The 22,723-nt window shown below is 32.7% G+C and overlaps 2 protein-coding genes and 1 non-coding gene across 8 annotated transcripts; all 3 read right to left on the reverse strand.

The window, feature by feature from the left end:
- Positions 1–3,284: 3,284 nt before the first annotated feature.
- Positions 3,285–11,134, reverse strand: LOC132067617 (putative lipid phosphate phosphatase 3, chloroplastic). Its single transcript, XM_059460904.1, has 9 exons — positions 10,974–11,134; positions 10,706–10,804; positions 7,374–7,598; positions 6,200–6,287; positions 5,932–6,041; positions 5,266–5,356; positions 4,477–4,665; positions 4,327–4,386; positions 3,285–3,647 (listed from the first exon to the last, which is right to left on the reverse strand). Exons 2-9 carry the CDS (start codon positions 10,739–10,741, stop codon positions 3,478–3,480), a joined length of 969 nt encoding a protein of 322 aa, XP_059316887.1. The 5' UTR covers positions 10,742–10,804; positions 10,974–11,134; the 3' UTR covers positions 3,285–3,477.
- Positions 9,354–9,460, reverse strand: LOC132069031 (U6 spliceosomal RNA). The gene has a single exon (XR_009417603.1). It is a non-coding gene; the product is annotated as a U6 spliceosomal RNA (small nuclear RNA).
- Positions 11,135–15,033: 3,899 nt separating the features above from the next.
- On the reverse strand, positions 15,034–20,885 carry LOC132067616 (putative lipid phosphate phosphatase 3, chloroplastic). Of its 6 annotated transcripts, none has more exons than XM_059460899.1 (9): positions 20,726–20,885; positions 19,382–19,495; positions 18,201–18,425; positions 17,874–17,961; positions 17,514–17,623; positions 17,150–17,240; positions 16,367–16,555; positions 16,224–16,283; positions 15,034–15,428 (listed from the first exon to the last, which is right to left on the reverse strand). In XM_059460899.1, the coding sequence occupies exons 2-9, from the start codon at positions 19,415–19,417 to the stop codon at positions 15,259–15,261; spliced, it is 969 nt and encodes a 322-aa protein (XP_059316882.1). In that variant the 5' UTR covers positions 19,418–19,495; positions 20,726–20,885; the 3' UTR covers positions 15,034–15,258. The 6 variants fall into 6 exon arrangements, with proteins under 6 accessions (XP_059316882.1, XP_059316884.1, XP_059316883.1 ...); XM_059460901.1 differs by lacking the exon at positions 20,726–20,885 and adding an exon at positions 20,027–20,049; XM_059460900.1 differs by lacking the exon at positions 20,726–20,885 and adding an exon at positions 19,881–19,904.
- Positions 20,886–22,723: the final 1,838 nt, after the last annotated feature.

Raw genomic sequence — 22,723 nt, forward strand, 5'->3', positions numbered from 1 at the left:
ATGCAGTAAAATACTGTGTTATTGGACTTAACTATAACGGCTCAGTTCAGTCCAATAACGCAGTATTTTACTGCGTTATTCTGGGTATCCTTTTTTTTTTATTTCACACTTTTTCCGTATTTTGGGCATAGATTAATCATGCTTCGAGTCCGGAACTTCAATATTTTATATAGAACCCTACTTATTTTTGATTGATTAATAAGGTAGGCTCAATACATCAAGGATAAGCAAAACTTCGGGTCGTCGTTTTAGTGGTTGAAAAGTGCTCGAAGTCCATTTTTATTTGAAGACTTGTTGTCATTAGCTTAAAGTTTTTTATTTTTAGGGTTTAGTGTTATTTTTTAATACGTAACTTTATTTCGAAAATGTTGCGATCTTTTTAAAATAAGATTTATTATTAAAAAATAGATACACAAAAAATATACTTAATATTTACTAAAACATGCACCATGAAAAGTGCTCGATTATTAGTGATGTTTGATGTGGCATGAACTTAAGTAGTTAAATAAATTGATAAGAAAAAATTATCAAATAATGAATATAGGGAGAAAAAGTAGTTGTAAATTGGTGAAACTGTAAACGGTCATAACTTTGAGCTCGGACGTTCGATTTACGCGATTTTTTTTTTGGGTATTTTTAGGAGATCTAGCCCCTCAAACAGCCGCAAGGCGGTTTGGCCGGCCAGTTTTTAGAAAAACCTCTTTTTTCCCATTCAATTTGAATTTTTGCCCTAATTGGTGCACAATTTTCATTCATCTTTAGTAAAAATCTAGTGATAAAAAATATATTTGAAGATGGTAATCCCGTAGTAATGATGTTTTGAATGTCAATTTCAACGTTCAGAATTCAATTTATGAAAACAAGTTAGATGGCATTAGTGAACTTTATAAATAATAAAAAATGTCTCCCTTTGTCTCTTTCACAAACTTGGCTTGGTGGTTTAGGCATCTCTTTTTTTTATCCCAACCGCCAGGGATCAAACCTAGGCGGATGCATGTTTTATTAAATATTAAGTATATTTTTTGTGTATCTATTTCGTAATAATAAATCTTATTTTAAAAATATCGCAACATTTTATTTTAATAAATCTTTTTTTTTTGCAACACTTAGTGTTTTTTTTCCATACTTTGACCAACGATTAGTCGTGTGTCAAGACTCCGAAATGTTGATATTTTATATAGAACTTAATATTTTTTTCTGCATACGATAATGTAGGCTCACTACATCAAGGATACGTAAACGTTCGGATCTTCGTTTTAGGGGTTGAAAAGGTACCCAAAGTAAGTTTTGTTTGGAAACTTTAGGTTTAAGTGTTTTATTTTTTAAGGTTTTGGTTTAAGCGTGTTATTTTTTAATCAAGACATAACTTTAAAAACGTATTTAAAAAATATAGGGAGAAAAGCTAGTTGTAAAGTGGTCAAACTTTAGATGATTATAACTTTGGGCTCGGATGTCCGTTTTACGCATTTTTTTTTTATTTTGTGTATTTTTTCAAGATCTATGCGGACAAACAGCTGCAAGGCGGTTTGGCCAAGCCGATTTTTAAAAGTAACACCTGTTATCCCATTCAATTTCAATTTCCCCCCAAATTGGCGTGAAATTTTCAGTTTTCTTTACTTATAATATGATGATACGCAATAGATTTTAACGTAAAAATCCCGGGGTAATGTAGCAGTGAATGTCAATTTCACTTTTGTGGTTTCAATTTTCGAAAACAAAGCTGACTAATTTTCTCGACATATAAAGTTGACTAAAATAACCTTACAAAAATAGAACACTTAAACTTAAAGTTTCAAACAAAACTTACTTCGGGCATCTTTTCAACCCCTAAAACGACGGGCCGAACGTCTATGTATTCTTGATGTATTGAGCCTATATTATTGTACGCAGAAAAAAATATCAAGTTCTATATAAAATATTGGCGTTTCGAAGTCTTGACACACGACTAATCGTTGGTCAAAGTATAGAAAAAAACATTAAGTGTTGCAAAAAAAAAAAAAAAATGTTAACCAATTTTTTTTTCTTGGTCGCTATTACGTAGTATTTTATTGCGTTATACCAAAAAAAAAAAAAAAACTTTAACGCATTATTTTTCTACGTTAATGGACTTAACCGCGCCGTTATGGTTAAGTCCTTTAACGCAGTATTTCTTTGATACTAGTTATTTTTTTCTTGGGGTATTTTCGTTCACAGTGCGTTTTTTTGGGTCATTTTGGTTCGGACTCCTTTTTCTTACATGTAATGAATTTGGTCCTTTTGCCAAAAATGGTGATACATTTCTCAACTATCAAATTTGCTAGAAAACAGTAAATGGCGAATGAATTTAAGTAGACTTTAATTTTTATATATCGGTAAATAATATCTACAAGTAAGTCTTCTTAAAGTGTGCGATTTGAAATCATGAAAATAAAATATGTTACTCGCTATAATAGAAAAAGATGATTTGATTGCGTAAAGTTTATTTATATTGACAAGTGTATATTACTTAAATTCTTAAATAATATACCTTATTAGTGTAAATAATTTTTAAGTTATAATGATTGAATCGTTTTACTAAAATCACATTTACTCCTATACTGTTATGTTTGATGTCAAAGCTAGTTGCCTTTTGAGAATTTCAAGCAATGATCTACAATCTATATTGATTAATGGTTTTGGTTTCAAAATTGATGTCAATTAAGTTGAAGATGTTACACCAAAAACAAGAGCAAACTACAGAAGGTGATGCCAAATGTTTATAAGCAAATTGTTGTAACTTTGTTCCTAGGCTTCGTGAAATGATTTAAATTTGTCCTCCGTTAATAGTTAGGGTCAAATCTACCTTTGCCGCTATAAAAATGGGCTAAATTTGTTCTTATAGACTAACTAACGACATGAGATTTTCAACACTGAACCATTTCACGAGGGAAAGGGTCAAATTCATCATTGAACTATGCAAAATGATCCATATTTGTTCCTAAACTTTGCGAAATACTCATGATTGGACCATCATTTTTCTAAATCAATTACCATCATAACAGTTGATTCTATCCACTCTTGACAACACAACCTGAGGACCATCATTACTCCACCATCACTTCTTATTCACACGACAGTCACAAAGAGAACATACAAAAATTCCACACAAAAATCACCCCGTTCACTTAAAGACCACCGTTGCTCCACCACCACTTCTCTTGTTTCTCCTCATTTATTTTCCATTTAAAGTGCCAAAATTTCAGGGTAACATTGAGATTTGTTAAGTCATTATCCATACTAACAGAATAATCATTAGGTCCAAGGGAGAAACAATGACAACATATTTATCAACCAATTGAACTAATTATGCAACAATTTACACACACTAAAAAAAAAAACTTAACACTGGTTAAACAATTTCAGGTCCCCAAAGCTAAAATATTTAAGAACATATAACAAAAGCAGTCTAAATATTCATAAGAAAATAACAAGCTAGCTAGTTGAACAAAGATCTATGTCTCACATTCTGCCATACTCCATTTCCTCAAAAGGATTGGTGGTTGTACCAGACCGCTGATTCAAGTGTACCTCGGGATGCTCTACCTCTAATCCTCCGTTAGTAGGCTGGACGTGTTGTCTGTTTCTGCGGACCTCTTCCACTGCCCGGAAATATGCATAAGGTCCCCATCCTGAGACCAGAGGGAAAAAACACGTAAATGTAACAATATCTATATGCCTATCATATCGGGTTAATTTCATAATTTTATCCAGTATAACAGTAAAGTCACATAAAAGAATTTTCGTGCAATGCCTTCTTCTAGAATATTAGCAACGAAATCGAAATCCCTAAGAAATTAGCAGAAAACGCGGTTGTGCTTCGGGACTTCTACTGATACGATATGTAGGCAAAAGCAAAGGCCTAGTAATCTCAAATGTATTAAAGCCTAAACATAGCAATTTTTTTTCTATGAAGTAGAAAACGCGGTTGTGCCTTGATCTGTTTAACGGCTCTGTTATAAAAGGAAGTTGCATCGACGAATTGACTACGAGTGTAATAAAAGCATCCATCAACAAAAGGATAACCCTAAGATACTGAGATTTTTCTTGGCTAAAGAAACGTGTTGAGAAATTCTCAAAATGGAGCCAGATTAGTCAACGTTTACTTCTTTCCATGCAACCAGAAGATCTTATTTGTAACAAGTGGTTTTGTTGATTGGTTTGATCATATTTAATTCGTGAAATGGCTTAATTTGGTATTAGTTTGGTTACGACAAAATCATTCTATTAAAGTACTAACGAGCTAGAGAAATCAAAAAGATTGAAGGAAGGTTTGTCGAAACGCAAGAGTTGATACACAAAACATAGTACCTTTAGAATGGTATGGAGCTGGGAAGAACTGCAGGTAACAAAGTATTGCAACGACAAGGCCTGAAATGTGAAAGGCGCGGAATATTAAATATTAATAAAAAACGAAATGCAGCACCCATTTACTGCTAAATTTAGAATTTTAAGACGAACCTATCAGTCCTCCAGCGAACACGTCTTGCCAATGATGCATGTAGTCATCCACACGTGAAATGCCGACAAGAGATGCCATAAGGAGAGGAAGAAGAACTATGCATAGTTTTGCCACATGCCCTTGACGATCAAACGCTTTGATCTTCCCAGCCAAATACAACGATAGAAACCCGAGACCAGCAAATGACCCTGCAAAGAAGAACCCAAATTTTGTTGGATCGAAGTCTTTGAAGATACTGCATGTCATTACAATAAAGTCTGTCAAAAAATTCTTCGGAATAACCAAAAATATTTCCAATGACAGAAACCCAAGACCAGCAAATGACCCTGCAAAGACGAACCCAAATTTTGTCGGATCAAACTCTTTGAAGATACTGCATGTCGTCATCCCAATAAAGTTTGTCCAATAATTCTCAGGAACAACCAAAAAGATTTCCAACTCAGACAGTAAAGGAATGAAGGTTCATCAATAATTCACACCAGGGGCGGAGCTAGAGTGTAGGAAGCTAGTTCAGCACAACCCAGTAGTTTTGGTTCAAATCTTATATTTGTCTTAAGAAATTCATTTAATACGTACAAATTATTAATTTAGAAACCAGTAACTCAAAAAGGACTAAAATCCCGCTTCAAACCTTGGCTCCACCTCTAACTCAGACCACTTATGAAACGAAGTACTCCTCTTGATGTCTATAAGCAATCTTTATTAAAGGTTTCAACTACATAAAATCTCGGAAATCCTGATTTAATGTACTTGGAAATAGTGGAAACGGAGAAAGTCAAGCTACATACCTGAGGTATGCCCGCTCGGGAAGCTCTTATGTCCTTCCTTAATATCACTTTCTTTACCATGGCATATCACGTCTCCCCACTGATCATATTCCTGAAAAGAGAACAGCAAAATGAATCAAATGAACCAGTTAGCACACTATAATTACAATTGAAGATAGAGTTGAGCACCAATTTAGCATTTTCAAAGGAACTGTTTGGACATAGAAAGTTTTTCCTTTTTTCAAAAATATTTTCAAAACATTGTTGGGATGATTTGTTGGTTAGTTTTTTCAGATGAGTTTTTCAAGTTTGAAATACTGGTTTTGACCACTTTTTGATTGAATATTTTTTTTTCCACTCGCAAAACTTCAAAAAAAGTAATTCATATAATACAAGTCCAAACACGACTTCTACTCCCAAGTACCATTTTTTCAACTTCAACTTCAAGAATTCTTATTTTCAAGTTTCAACCAAATCGATGTCCAAAAGGCTAGTGTCCTTTTAGTTACGCTAATCATGAAAGGAGCTTTTAATATCAGATAAATGTCCAGACACTTTTACTAAGTCAAATAAAAATGCACTAAGAAGTTAATCCTTTGTTGCGAACTAGGAAACGAAGGGAAAAATGGTAAAAAGGGGTCCTTGTTAGAGGAAGAAAACTTAGGGAGGGCAAGTATTGATACATACATCTTTACCATTGGGAAAGCAACGCCAGAAAAAGTCTGGTCGAGGACGGCCTACTGCATTCTTGATGGCCACTGTGATTACAGCAGTAATTAGGATGGCAAATAAGAGGCCTGCAATTTTTGAACAAGTCTAGCGCGATTAGTAAAGTTACTTAGCAAAACAAAGGGTAAACATTCGTTGTACTACAACTAAGAAACTCAAAGTCATAGAGACAAAAAGCACTTTTACTCTATATTCCAATCCTTACTCAGGTGAAAATAACTCTTACCTAGAATGCTGTGGTGCAGATCATAGACGTCCCTCCTCCGAAGATAGATGAAAACGAAGATGATAATAGGCAATAAAAAAGCATATAGCTGTTCATTAGAGAAATTTGTTAGAAACTCCAGGATTTGACTGAAAAAAAAAATTGAATTTTTGAAATTTGCGAGCACAGTGGAAGAGAAAATGATAAAAATGGTCCCCTATGTTTGAGGGTAGGTTCAAAATAGTTTAAGTATGCACTTAATAGTGTTCTCTAAGTTTGCCAAAATTAACACTCTTAGTCCTGTCAAATATTTAACAATTTATGTTCGTTAGATTTGACGGAAATACTGGGAATTTATTGAACCATAATCACCAAGAAACCTTAAAATCCTAAAATAACAACACAAAAAAATGCACCAGACACTAAAAAGATATAAAACATAGCAAAAATTATAACTCAAAAAGCTGCACTAGACCATCACAACAACAACATACCCTTTGTATTCCCACATGTGTGGTCCAGGGAAAAAGTTGCACTAGACTCTAGAAATAAATAAAAATACCAAAAATTACAAAAATTGTACCTCTAAAAGTAAGTTCCTGGTAATTTCCTTTTTCTTTTCATAGTTCACATCAAATCTAACGGACGGAGTTCGGTAAATATATGACAGAGACTAGAAATATTAACTTTTGGCAAATGTAAAGGACCAAATTATTAATTGCATACTTAAGGGATTATTTTGAAGCTGCCCTAAAACATAAGGGACCATTTTTGTCATTTTCTCCATACTGTAATCTGCACTCCTGAAATAATTGTAGGCCAATTCTATTGTAGAACAGAAACATCAAGGTCCTATTAGAGCGGTTAGTTAAACTTTCTCTACATTACATTGATACTGGATTCAACAAACAGCAACAACAACATACCCAGTGTAGTCTCACAAGTGGGTTCTAGGGAGGGTAGGGTGTACGCAGACCTTACCCCTACCTTTGTGGGATAGAGAGGTTGTTTTCGATAGACCCTCGACTCAAAAAAAAAAAAAAAAAAAAAAATTGAAGCATGGTATCAAGAAAAATATGGCAAGACAATAATAAGATACAGCAAATGAAACAACAGATAGTAATACACAATGGGGAAACAAACTAAGTGATTACTAAGTAAAACTACTAATTAGAAGAAAGAAAAGAATACTCACAGGAACAGACCACGACGGGACCGTATTATCTTTCATGGGATATTTCAGATCAGTCAACATATCTTTTCCAACAAAACGATGAAATGGACCGATGGTATAAAGGACTATCACTATGACTACAAGCAGCAGCAATATAAGCCAGTCATATATGTGAATTCTTGCAACTGATGAGCCATGAGACTTAATGGTATGTCCACATCCGAGCTCTATCTCATTTGTATTGCCCTGTTTCATTTGAAACAAAAATATTAATATGTGCTGTTGCAAACCATAGTATTCGAATTGATAGTTCATATGATAAAACATTGTAACAAGGAAAAGTTCTTTGAACTGAGCAAAACCAGGAGAAAATGACAAAATTGGTCCCTTATGTTTGAGCGTAGGTTCAAATAGTCCCTTAAGTACGCACTTAACGTTTTAATACTTTGAGTTTGCTAAAAGTAAACACTTTTAGTCTTCATAAAATATTTATCAAACTATGTCTGTTAGATTTAGCGGGGACTATGGAAAAACACTTCGTTTTGAACCACACAACATAATAATCAGAAATGGGAATACAACAACAACTGCGCCTTGAAAACAAGCAAGTTGGGGTCGACTATGAATCCTCACTGCCATGTCGCTCCATTTAGACTCATCTTACTCTAGTGTTATATAAAAAATATGAATAAAGATTAAAAAAGAATTGGAAATTCCTTATATTTTCAACTGGCAAATCAACAGAAATGGGAATGACTAACAAAATTTGCTAATCAATTACGATGATTTAAACGTTTTCAGGATAAAACAAGACCACTTTGACCACAACATGCTGACTTTTAGACCCTAATCTTGTAGAAAAAATTGATCAGAAATATACAATTGCGCTTCAGTGCCAAACAAGTTTGATTCGGCTCTATAAATCCTCGCTGACCAAGTTTCTCCATTTAAACTCATCTCAAAAAGTATTCGAAGTTTTATACATTCTCTAAACTGGAGCAATAAATTGCACTGCTTGAAAGACTTCACTTATTTGTTTCCACTCTACTTGTTAATCTCTAATTCAGTATTTGAAAAGCAACCATTACAATGCCCAAGCCAATCTAATAAGAATCTAGATAATCAGTGCCCTGCAACCAAAGAATAACACAGTACAATCCCCAAATTCTACCATACAAAATTGGATTTTCATCATAAAATCCACTGAGAAGTGAGAACTGCTAAACAAGACAGCCAAAACTATTAAGAAACACACATCATATGAGTAAAGGACAATTGCAATAGAATGAAAATACAAGCAGCAACAACAAATACCATGTGTAATCCCACAAGTGGGGTCTACAAAGGATAGGATGTGCGCAGACCTTACCTCTACCTTAGTGGAGTAGAGAGGTTATTTCCGATAGACCCTCGGCTCAAAAGAAACGTAGTCAATGCAGAACAACAAAAATATCAAGATACAAAACAAATGAAGCAAAACATAGTAATACACACGTAAGAGTATGGTTCTACGGGATACCTAAATAATACTACTAAGAAAAGGAGAAGAGGAGATGAAGAGGCTAGCCCCCTACCTCTCCCACACACAGTGCGACAAAACTCAACTACCTACTAACCTTCTATCCTAATCCTCGACTTCCAAATCTTCCTATCTAAGGTCATGTCCTCGGTCAGCTCAAACTATGCCATGTCCTGTCTAATCACCCCCCTCCCCCCCAATTCTTCTTCGGTCTGCCTCTACCTCTCCTAATTCCTGCGACCGCCAATCTCTCACACCTCCCAACAGGCGCATCCTCACACCTCCTCTCCACATGCCTGAACCATCTCAGCCTCGCTTCCCTCATCTTGTCCACCACAGAGGTCACTCCGACCTTATCTCGTATAACTTCGTTTCTAATCATATCTCTACTAGTATGACCACACATCCATCTAAGCATTCTCATCTCTGTTACCTTCACCTTCTGAACGTGAGAGTTCTTCACTAGTCAGCATTCTGCCCCAAATAATTTGGAGCATTTTTCTGATTTGTGTGTGTCATCCTTTCGCAGGGGGCATGCTAATCTTCTTTGCATCGTTCCAACTTTATCGGAACAACAGTTCATAAGCAGAAGCAGAAATCAAAAACCAAACGCAAAACCAAAAGAAAAATATATCATTAGAAATGGGAAAATGAACAAGGCAAAAGGACCAACAAACCTGAAACACAGTCTTAATCTTAGAGTTAATTCCTCAAATGGTCATTGAACTTATAGAAAAGTTCTACTAAAGTAACTTTTGAATTTTTTTGGACAATAAGGTCATCAAACTATGTCCTTGTTTCCAATAAAGTAAATTAACCCATTTTTAGACATAAAACCCCTTAACCCATATATAAATTATAAAACCCATTACCTAGGCACAATTTTTAGATACTCCAAAATTCTTGTTCAAGTTTTAATAATAAAATAGAAATATTCAAATAATATTTCAAGCTATAAGAATAAGACAATATAATCGTTCAAACTTTAAGTATGCTATAAGCTGATTTTCTTTGTTATATCAACTTCTTTCGAACTATTTTAATATTTTTCTATTGTTCAAAGTCGGAAGTTAAATATTTTACTGAATAGAAGTGCTTGGACATAATTGAAACACATGAGACGTTATATAAATCCATGATGCATGTAATTATTATTTTCGGTTTATATATTCTACCAATAAACACATGAGACGAGATTGGTTTTATTGGTAGAATATTTGGATAAATTTTCTCAAGAAAAAAATTGTGTTGGATTAAGACATCGCAAAAATGAAAACACTTTTACAATTAGTTTTTTATATGCTTTCTAAAAATATAAAATGTTTACATTAATTGTAATTCACTTATTTATAAAACTTAAATAAAATCAGAATATTACAAGTTCACCTCCAAGAAAATAAAAATACTAAATATTTTCTTTTATTATTGAAAATTTTATATATCAGGGAGAATAATTTACTATCAGTTAAAAAACCTATAATTAAGCTTTGTGCTCAGTTCTATTATCATTCAACTGTATCCTCTTATTGTCCACTGAGATATAATTTTGCAATATTCTGAAATTTTTATTAGAATTAAAATTTCACATTTTGAAAGTAAAATAGAAATATTCAAATGGGTTTTATAATTTAAAAATGAGTTTAGGGGTTTTTATGTCAAAAAATGGATGCTTTTACTTTTTTGGAAACATGGACATAGTTTGATGACATTATTGTTTAAAAAAATTCAAAAGTTACTTTAGGAGGATTTTTCTACAAGTTCAATGACCATTTGTGGAATTGACTCCTTAATCTTATCTTATGGGAAAATGAACAAGGCAAAAGGACCAACAAACCTGAAACAGAGTCTTAATCTTATCTTTCCAACCCATTTAAGCACTGCTGATACTTCAACTCAAAATAGCAAACTCCAAGCTCAGAGAGAATCTTGGGACCTAAAACCAAAAAAACCACCAAAATTAAGAAAGGAGAAAAGATTTTTTATCAGCAAATAATCCTTCTAGATATAATACCAAGACTGACTAATAGCATCAAATAAGAACAACTTTGAGTTTTTAACAGAAAATAACGATATTAATTCAAACATCAAGAACTGTAAGGTACCCTTTTAGTTTCTGGTTTAAAGATTCAATTTTTCAGCAATGGCAGAAAGAGAAGACAACAAAGAAGAAAGATAGAGTATGAAATAAAAGACTCTAGTTTAGAGCCAGAAACTAAAAACCCGCCAAAATTAAGAAAGGTGACAAGATTTGTCAGCAAAAAATCCTTCTAGAAGTTATACCAAGACTGACTACTGGCAATAAATAAGAAAAACTTTGACTTTTGAAAAGATAATAATGGTATTAAATAAAAAATTAAGCACTGAAAAATACACAGGTCGAGAAAGAAGAAAATGTAGAGAAGAATAAAAGAAATATACTCTCTCAAGTTCAAAAAAACTGTCCATTTAGCCTTAATACCTCTTAAGAAAATACTATCTCTTATAACAAAAATAGATAATATGACTAAATTACTTCTAATTAAATAAATATTAAGATTTAATCACTTAACACTTAATAAGGACAAATTTGAAAATATAATATTAATTTTTTCTTAATTTAATAAGTGAACATTATTTTTTTTAATCAAAAAATAAAAACTAATTGAACTCTCTTTTTTGAACACGAGGGAGTGAAGAGTATGAAAAGAATTTGTCTGCTGGTACAGTTAAGAATTTAAATTTTTTTTCCAACAACTACGTGGAAAATGGTGCCGAGGTACATGGAAAGTGCATCATTTTTTATTTTTTTTTAAAATATGAGAGAATACAAAGATCAAATTTGATTACAACCGTGAATGTTGTCAAATATGTTAAATTCTTGGTCAGATGATGACGGCTTGGTAGTTGGTTACTGGGAATCCAGGCTATAACTGTCGAAGTCTGGGACCCACAAAAGAGGGGGTTGGTCCACCTCATTTCCACATCTTTTTCAAATTCTCTTTTTTTTTTTTTTGGAATTTTAGAGTTTTACTATGTAAAAAATTAATAACATATAGAGTAAAAACATATCTAAGTATCACTTTTTTTTTTTAACTTCCTACCTAAACTATCAGATGTGAGAGTTTCTTATCTAACCTATCACCAATTGATTTGCAAAACACAACTCAATTATCAGTTGTTCACTTTTCCTACCTAAACTATCACCAATTAGTTTACAAAACACTCATCGACTATTAATTTTAATAGTTCAAGTAGGAAACTCAAAAAAATGTGATACTTGAGATGTGTTTTTGACCATTACCGCTAAAAATTACACTATATAATATAATAACTACTATACCTCAATCTCAAACAAGTTGACGTCGATTATATGAAGAAATGGAGATTCATATAGCCGACTCCAACTTGTTCCGGACTGAGGCGTATTTTTTGTTGTTGTTATTGTATATAAAGTGTAACTAGTGAAATGGTCCGCGCTTTGCGCAGTTATGAAGTATTATTTTCTCTTATAATTATGAAAAATATAAAGAAAATTATTGTAGATAAGTAAATATAGATATGCGATTAATAGCTACATTTAGTTTAATACATTTATTTCTACCAAAAAAAAGAAATTTAACGATATAAATACACAAAAATTAAAACTAATATCCTAATAATCAATACAACAGTATACTTAAAAGAATTTTTTTTGGAGTAAAGGAAAAATAAAAAGAGAATAATAATATGACACGTGGTAGTTAGTCACAAACCCCTCTTTCTCAGATCATCGACTTGATACCAAAACAAAGAAAATTAAAACTTCCTTTAATCAACCTTAATCACGAATCGAAATGTTATTAAAGTAAATATAGAATATTGTAAGTTCATATATATGAGTAATATAAAAACTTAATTCAAACTTTCAAATATAAATAAAAGTCAATATTGGAATATTTGATCAATATTGAAATACTTTCTTGACTTGTAAGAAGTTGGACCGCTCCTTGACCGCTTCGGCATCATCTGACGATAATATCTCTTTATCTTCAATTGTCTCTATGCCTTTAAATTTCTTGAAATCATCTAGCCTTTTTGATAATGATATCTCTTCACATCTTATTTACCTTTCTTATCGTACTAATAAACTACTGTATGCAAATTAAAAAAATATTGTTACATTCAAAAATTAGTTGGAAAAAAAAAAAAGGAAAGGAAAAAATTATACTCCTACATTTCAAGCGAGAAAGCAAAAGCGACCGAGGAAAGAATTGTTACATAAGCAAAAGAATAAACAATGACATCATAGATTAAAATAAGTTTATCTTTTAGTGATCTCTGTGATCAATAATAAAAATAAAACTCCTCATTGTGTGGTACCAATTAAAAAAAAAAAAAAAAAAAAAAAAGAACAACTTTAACGCAATTATGAACAAATAAAACAAATTGTTTAATTAAAATATCGCAAACACAAAATGATGAACTACTCATATAAATATAGATGAATACCAAATCATCTTTTTCCATCTAAAGATTACTACCAACCATAGAGAGCTGCTGCTGGATTATGATATGGACTATAGAATTAGTGCTTGGTGGGGAAAAAGGAGTAACTCTCTGTTGGGAGCGAGACAAGATTGTTGGTTAAGAAACTGAAGAAACTTGAGAATAGCATAGTAGCATAGCCACAAAAAACAAAAAACAAAAAAAGAGAATAAGAAGATATATATAGTGCAAATAGTAGAGTATCAAGAGGCAGAGGAATCAATTATCATTGTATATCGGTGATTAATTTCAAAGGAAAAACGGTTTTGGGCTTTGATGTATCAATAAATATTGCTATTGCATGGCTGAATCAGACAATTACTTTGGATTAACTACAAAGTTGTACGCGGGCTGCATTCCTGCAAAGGGATATTTAATATATGGGGCTTTTGTTAATTCAATTATTTAGTAAATAGTGTAGAAAAATGTCGGAAAAATTACCAAAAAAAGAAAAATGTCAATGCTGGCCACAGAAAGATGTCACATCACTTTATCTATGCCTAACTTTATAATATATATCAATTTTTATGTAAACTCCCTTGAGGCACTCTAGCTCCGCTCATACGTAGCTTTTTCCTTTGTTTTAGGTCAAATCTATAGGTAGGTATAGCTAAAGAAGGGAATTTCTGAAAAGTTTAATAACATAGTAGCAGAGGAAGAGAAGTTTTGGGTTTGAGTGTCACTTCCATCTTTGAAAAAAATATTCACTTGCTTGACTAATAGTATACGTATACAATTAGTCATGTAGTACTACAGTTATTGCAGAACGCATATAACTTCCTTGTGACATTTTCTGAGTTTGATTTTCGTTTACAATAACAACCATTGAACAAGCAACTGTAGCTTTGTCCATTCTCGCGGAATGGATTGATGAATTCGACCTTGTCATGGTCGATTTCAACATGCCAGAGATGGACTGCTTTGAGTTCATCAATTGCACTCAACTCATAACAAGTTAACAACCATTGAACAAGCAACTGTAGTTCTGTCCATTCTTCGGCAACAGATCGAATTGTCATGGTGGATTTCAACATGCAAGAAATGGAATGCTTTGAGTTCATCAATCACGCTCAACTCATACAAGACATGCCTATTATTTGTAAGACCAATTTTCTCAAATTCGCAATTATGGGAATCTTGAAAACTGTCAAATTTTGTTTGTTTTTGGTTACCTCATTTGAAATTTGTTTATGATTTTTTGCATTTATATTTAGTAATGTCATCAATGGTGAAAAGGAGAATGGTGGAAGAAGCAATGGTCCAAGGGTCAAATCCGTATTGAACTATGCAAAATGATTTAAATTTATTCCTGAACTTTGCTAAATAATTCAAATTTTGATCATCATTTTTCACCATCCTTAATCTTTCTAAATCGATCACCATCACAACAATTTATACTCTCCACTTTTAAAAACACCACCGTGAAGCCCACCGTTATTCCACCACCACTTCTTACTCCCACGACACTAACAAGGAAAACATACGGAAATTCCACACAAAAATCACCATGTTCACTTAAAGACCACTGTTACTCCACCACCACTTCTCTTCTGTTCTCCTCACATCATTTTTCCTTCTAAGTGCCAAAATTTTGAAAAACTGAGATGAGTTAAGTCACTATCCAGACTAACAGAATGATCTTTAGCTCCAAGAGAGAAATAAATGAGAAGATTATCAACCACTTTAACTAATTATGCAACAATTTACACACAAAAAAAAAAAAAAAAAAAAAAAAAAAAAAAACTTAACCCTGATTAACCAATTTCAGGTCCCTAAAGCTAAAATATTTAAGAACATATAACAAAAGCAGTCTAAATATTCACAAGAAAATAACAAACTGAGCTAGTTGAACAAAGATAAGCATATGAGTACAGTGTCTATGTCTCACATTCTGCCAAACTCCACATCCTCAAAAGGATTGGTAGTTGTACCAGACCGCTGATTCAATTGTACCTCGGGATGTTCTGACTCTAATCCTCCATTAGTAGGGTGGACATGTTGTCTACTACTGCGGAATTCCTCCACTGCCCGGAAATATGCATATGGTCCCCATCCTGCTAACAGAGGAAAAAAACATATGTAAATGTAACATCCATATGCCTATCATATAGGGTTAATTTCAGAATTTTGTCCACTATAACAGTTAAGTCACCGAAAGGAAAATTTGTCCAATGTGCTCTCCTAGACCATTAGCAACGAAAAGGAAAATCCCAAGGAAATTAGCAGAAAACACGGTTGTGCTTCAACATAAGCCTAGTGATCTGAAATGTATTGAAGCCTAAACATGGCGACTCCTTTTTTGATGAAGTAGATTTCGTGAAAGGCATCAAGAAGATGCAATATATACAAAAGATACAAATGTTGATCTGTTCAGCTCATGGAGCCGGCCTCCCCACTGTCCCCCCTGCATGCAACCTCCATAATGGAAGTACGTAGAAATCTTGATATGTTTACTCTGTTAGGAAAGAAAGCAGCATACAGACTAATTGACTGCCAGTGTAATAAGAGCATCCGTCGAAAATAGTATCACCCTTGGATGATCGGATCTTCTTTGTCTAAACGAATGCGTTGAGAAAGGGCACATATATAGTACCTTTCATTGAGATAGTGATTTTTCAACTATCTAAAAATGGAATCTATTCCAAACATAAGTCAGATTAGTCAACATTTATCTTCTTATGATGCAACAAGTGGTTTTGTTGGCTTATTAATTGGTCACATTTTGTTCGTGAAATGGTTCGATTTGGTATTAGTCTGGATACGAAAAATCATTCTATTATTAAAGTACTAAGGAGGTAACAAAATCAAAAAGATTGAAGGAAGGTTTGTTGAAACGCAAAAGACCATACCTTCAGTATGGTATGGAGCTGGGAAGAACTGCAGGTAACAGAATGTTGCAACGAAAAGGCCTGAAATGTGAAAGGCGTGGAATATTAAGCAAAAATGAAATGCCGCCCTTATTTACTGATAAATGTAGAACTTCAAGACGAACCTATCATTCCTCCGGTGAACACGTCTTGCCAATGATGCCAGTAATCATCCACACGTGAAATGCCGACAAGAGATGCCATTAAGAGAGGAAGAAAAACTATGCATAGTTTTGCCACATGCCCTCGACGATCAAACGCTTTGATCTTCCCAGCCAAATACAACGATAGAAACCCGAGACCAGCAAATGACCCTGCAAAGAAGAACCCAAATTTTGTTGGATCGAAGTCTTTGAAGATACTGCATGTTTTTACAATAAAGTCTTATCAAAAAAATCTCCGGAATAAAGAAAAATATTTCCAACTCGGACAATAAAAAAGAAAAAGAAAGGTTGCATGGTAATTCAGACCACTTATGAAATGAAGTACTCCTTTTGAAGTCTATACGCAATCTTCATTAAAGGTTTCAACTAATCAGAATCTCAGAAATCCTGATTTATAGCCTGTTTGGCCGAACTTTCAAAATCTGCTTATTTTGCAAAATGATTTTTGTCAGAAGTGCTTTTTGAAAAAAGTACTTTTGGAGAGTAGCAAACACTTTTTCCAATACTAGAGCAGTACTTTGTGCTTGGCCAATGTTCCAAAAGTGTATCTGGGGAAAAGCTACTTTGTTTAGCTTATGAAAAACAGATTCTCCTACTTCTCAAACACGCTTATTTTTCTCTAAAAGCTTGGCTAAGCTCCTCAACTTTCTAAAATAAGCACTTTTGACTTTCCCACAAGCTTGGCCAAACATGCTATTAATGTAATTTGGATATAGTGGAAAAGAAGAAATTTGAGCTACATACATGAGGTATGCCCACTCGGAAAGCTCTTATGTCCTTCCTTAATATCACTGTCTTTACCATGGCATATCACGTCTCCCCACTTATCATACACCTGAAAGAGAACAGCAAAATGAATAAATCAAATTACAACTAATGATAGAGTTGAGCACCGGTTTAAGCAATATGCTTGTAAGTGTATACAGTTGCGATAATCAAGAAAAAAGAGCATTTTCGATCAGATAAACATACATAGACTTTTATTGAGTCAAAGTAGAAATGCACCAAGACTTTAACCCTTTGTTGGAAACTAGAAAACGAAGGGAAAAAGGTAAAACCTTTTCTCGTTAGAGGAATAAAATTAGAGAGGATAAGTCAAGATACATACATCTTTACCATCAGGAAAGCAGCGCCAAAAGAAGTCTGGTCGGGGACGGCCTACTGCGTTCTTGATGGCATCCGTGATTACAGCCGTAATTAGTATGGCAAATAAGAGACCTGTAAATTTTTTGGACAAGTCTAGCGCAATTAGTAAAGTTACTTGGCAAAGCAAAACGGACAACATTCCTTTTACTACAACAACGAAAAATTCAAAGTCACAGAGACAAAAGCCGAGGTGTGCGCAAGCTGGCTAGAAGAGGTAAAGAAACATGGAGAACTAAGAAGGAAATATACAAAACCAACCTCTAAAAGAGTTACTGTAGTTTAGTGGTAAGAAAAGGGAAAAATGTCTTTGAAATGAAATTACCTAGAATGCTGTGGTGCAGATCATAGACGTCCCTTCTTCGAAGATAGATGAAAACAAAGATGATAATAGGCAATAAAACTGCATATAGCTGTTCATTAGACAAATTAGTTAGAAACTTCGGGATTTGTTTACAAAACATTGAACTTCTTGAAATTTGCAAGCACAGTGTAATCAGCACTCCTCCCTCACACTCCTGAATTCATTGTAATAGCAAATTTTATTCTATCATGGGCAGAAACTTCACTGTCCATTAGAGCAATTAAATAAACTTTCTTTACGATGGATTGATACTAAACTCCATACATTAGAAAAGAGTGGAATACTCACAGGAACAGACCACACGGGGACCGTATTTTCTTTCATGGGATATTTCAGATCATCCAACATATCCTTCCCAACAAACCGGTAAAATGGACCAATGATATAAAGGACTATCTCTATTACGACAAGCAGCAGCAATATTAGCCAGTCATGCATGTGAAATCTTGCAACTGATGACCCATGAGACTTAATAGTATGTCCACATCCGAGCTCGATCTCATTTGTATTTCCCTGTGTCATTTGAAAAAGAAATATTAATATGTGTTGTTGCGGAACCAAATTATTATTCAAGTTGATAGTTCATTTGATAAAACATTCTAACAAGCAATATTTGAAGGCAGCAAAACCAGAATTAATAAGCATTTCATTTTAAACTACACAACATAAGCGACAACAGCTACTCCTCAAAAACAAGCAAGTTGGGGTCGGTTAATCCTCACAGTCCATATCACTCTATTTAAGCACGTCTTAGTCCAGTATCATATAGGAGAAGAATAGAGAATAAAGATTTAAAAAAGCAAAAACGTTAGAATTTTTTTTTTATATATTTTCAGCTGGTGAATCAACAGAAATAGGAATGACTAACAAAATATTTGTTAATCATTTTTATGTTTAAGCATTTTCAGGAGAAAAAGAGACGGCTTTGACCACAAAACGCTGAGATTTCTAGAAACTAATCCTGCACCAAAATAATGATTGGAGATATACCAATGTTATCAATGGTATCTGGACTAAAAGATTTTCGAGTATTACAACGACTTCATTCATATCTTGCCGGACCACTAAATTGAAACCAAAGAATTTCACAGTTCAATCCACACAATTCTACTCAAACCATACAAAATTTGGATTTTTTTTTTTTCCATCATAAAATCCACAGATTGCTGCTAAACAAGACAGACAAAACAATTAAGTACCATATACTTATGTTGCTCGAACTCTCCAAAATTACTATCGTAACTCGTGCACGTGTCGAATCCTCCAAAAATGTACTACTTTGGAGGATCCAATACGAATCCAAGCAACATAATCTTACACCATACAGGTAAAAGACAACTGCAAGAGAATGAAAATAGAAACAGCATTTCATAAGCAGAACCAGAAATCAAAAACTAAACAGAAAACCTAACGAAAATTATAACATGAAAAATAGGAATTAAATGAACAAAGCAAAAAGGCCAACAAACCTGAAACACAGTCTTAATCTTATCTTTCCAACCCATTTAAGTACTGCTGATACTTCACCTCAAAACAGCAGAAACCAAACTTAGAGAAAATCTTGGAACCTAAAATCCAAAAACCTACCAAAACTAAGAAAGGAAACAAGACTTATCAGCAAATAATCCTTCTAGAAATAATACCAAGACAGATAGTAGCATCAAATAAGCACAAATTTAGACTTTTTAAGAGAAAAAATGGTGTTAAATCAAACATTAAGCAATGAAAAGTACCCTTTTAACCAGAAGAAAGCAACAAAGAAGAAAAGTCAGAAAAAAATACAGTATGACATAAAAGAGCAGAAACACAAAAACTCACCAAAATTAAGAAAGGAGACAAGATTTATCAGCAAAAAAATACTTCTAGATAATGCTATCAAGACTGAGTAAAATATAATTTTAAGAACTACTTTGACTAGTTAAAAGAAAATTAATGGTGTTAAATGAAACATTAAGGCTTGAAAGATACCCTTTTAGCAGATATTTTGAGGGAAACACAAGAATGTTTCAAATGGGTCCCACACAAGTTAAAGCATTAATTTTTAGCCATGGAACAACATCAAGAATGGGAAACAAGATTTATCAGCAAATTATCCTGCTAAATATGATACCAACATTGACTAATAGCATCAAATTAGAACAAAGTTGACTTTGTAAAAGAAATTAATGGTGTTAAATCAAACACTAAGCATGAACAGTAGCGGTATCAGAATTTTTAATAAGGGGTTTAAAATATAAACAGCTAAACACACCTAATATGTACATAAAAAATAACTTTAACCTTGTATATATAACGTAATTTTCACCGAACTGAGTACCCTTTTAACAGATACTACTATTTTCTGGGAAGCAAAGCAAAAGGATGTTTCAGATGGGCCCCCATAAGTTAAAGCTTCAATCTTTAGCAATGGCAGAACATAAAGCAATTAAATGAGGTAAATTGAGAAAAAAAAATACACTAATAAATAACAACAACTTTGACTTTTTAAAGAAATTAATGACATTAAATCAAATATTAAGCACTGAAAAGTACCCTTTTAGCAGATATTTGTGGGAAACACAAGAATAATTAAGTTAAAGCTTTAGTTTTTAGTAATGGCAGAACATAAGCCAAGAAAGAACAAAATTAAGAAAAAAAAATACAGTATGAAACAATAGACTTTAAAGTAGCAAAAAAACCCCACCAAATTTAAGAAAGACCAAAAAAGATTTATCAGCACATAATCCTTCTAGATTTGACACCAAGACTGAAGTATGAACAAAATTGACTTTTTTATTTTGTTACATCAAACATTAAACACTGGAAAAAATTACCCTTTTAGCCGATAATTTGTGTGAAATACAAGAATGTTTCAAATAAAGCTTCAATCTTTAGAAATGGCAGAACATAAGGCAAGAAACAAGAAAATTAAGAGAAAAAAAAAATTAGTATGAAAAGAATTTGTATGTGGATTCTTTTGTGACAGTTATTTTGCAACAACTATGTGGAAAATGGTGCCCAGGTACATGGAAAGTGCATAATTTTTTTAAAAATTGAATTTTAAATAATGGATAGGAGATTACAAAGATTATATTTGATCACAGCCGTTGATTTTGTCAAACACGTGAAACGCGTGGTCAGATTTTGACGGCTTGGTTGGTTGGTTATTATAACTGTATACATGTGGGACCCACAAGCATGACTGATTGGTCCAGCTCATTTCAATTTTTTTATTATTATTATTATTTTAGCAAATTCTATTTTCTTAAAAGAAATTTGGAGTTTTACTGAGTAAAAAAAAATTAACATATACAATTATTTTTTGGATTTTATGATTTTCGACATGTTTTATATTCCTATTAGAGTACATCATCAAGAACAACATAAGAATAATATAATTCAAAAATAATTTTCAAATATGAATTTAAATTATATGCACTAATATTTAAGAGGCACCGATTGAAAAGTTAAATGGGTAGTAAATAACTTGGTATAATAGATTAATTTATATTAAGTACTACTTATGTTGTGACAAGTATTTTGCATTGTTGAGTATACAACTTAAATCTTTTAAATATAAAATGTACTAATATTTTGGGACTAAATAAATAAAAGACTGTTGAATAAAAGGTAATGGATAGACTGAGTAGTCCGAAAATGTACTAATATATTTCAGTCGATATCTGATATTAGTATTATGGTTTGAGTAAATTCGAATTGAGCCGGAAAGTTGTGCTTCATAATAAAGACGACTCTGTATAGGTTACTCGTCGCAACCTCTAGTTAAAGATAAAGTTATATTTACCACTATCCCGCAACATAATCTATATTAATCACTTTATGTCTTGAAAAATTTATTTTTTCATCACATAGCTGACAGGAAGTGGGAATATAAACCTAGTTGCTTAACTTATATTGATTTGACTTTTCAAAAGATCCAAAACTACTTCATGTAAATATATAGTTCAAAGTAAATTTCAAACAAAAAAAGTTCTAGACCTTTTTTTCTTTGACTAAATCTAGAAAAAATGGTTAAGTAGAGAATTCTGAAACTTATTAGTTTCGTTGCTCGAGGTCATCACGTAGTTGATTTGATGATGATATAATGTAAGATAATAATTGTTTCCTTAATGTATGTGTTTCGATGGTTAGTTGTCTTTAAGTTATTGAAAATAATATATTTTAAGATTGTATTGAGAATATTTTATTGTTGTGCTAGTCTACCAGAAACACCGTGACAAAAGGTTAAAGAATTTTGTTTCAAATTTTTGAATTCTAAAACAATATTTAGAGATTATTTCATTATAATATGAACCAATAAAGTTATAAGTTTGTGATATTAGAAAAAAAAACTATCACATAATATATGTAAAATTAGTTCTCGGTATTCTCTTTTCTTTTATATTATTCATAGTATAAATTATTCATTTGGTATAAGCGCTAGTGGAAGGTAGCAAGTACATTGTGAAATTAGTTGAGACGCACATATACTGATCCAAACACCACTATTATTAAAAAAGGCATGAATAACTAAAGTTATAAGTGTAGAATCGATCTTCACTATTTCCTTTTTTCTTTCTTTCTCCTATGTGATGATTTTTTTAAAGGCAAAATTATTGTTTAGGTGTGGGTGGGGGTATACTCTATTAAGCCATTGGAGTGGGTGACCATAACACATGCTAAATTTAGGCACAATGTTGGTGGGATACTATTAATTAATTTTCGCAATAATTTTTAAACAAATGCTACTCCATTTATGATGCCAACAAATAAAAATCATGCTGGCTTTAGCATACTCCAACTGGAGAATCAAATACAAGTTGGTTTATCAA

This window comes from Lycium ferocissimum, chromosome 8, assembly GCF_029784015.1.
Source record: "Lycium ferocissimum isolate CSIRO_LF1 chromosome 8, AGI_CSIRO_Lferr_CH_V1, whole genome shotgun sequence".
NCBI classification, from domain to species: Eukaryota; Viridiplantae; Streptophyta; class Magnoliopsida; order Solanales; family Solanaceae; genus Lycium; species Lycium ferocissimum.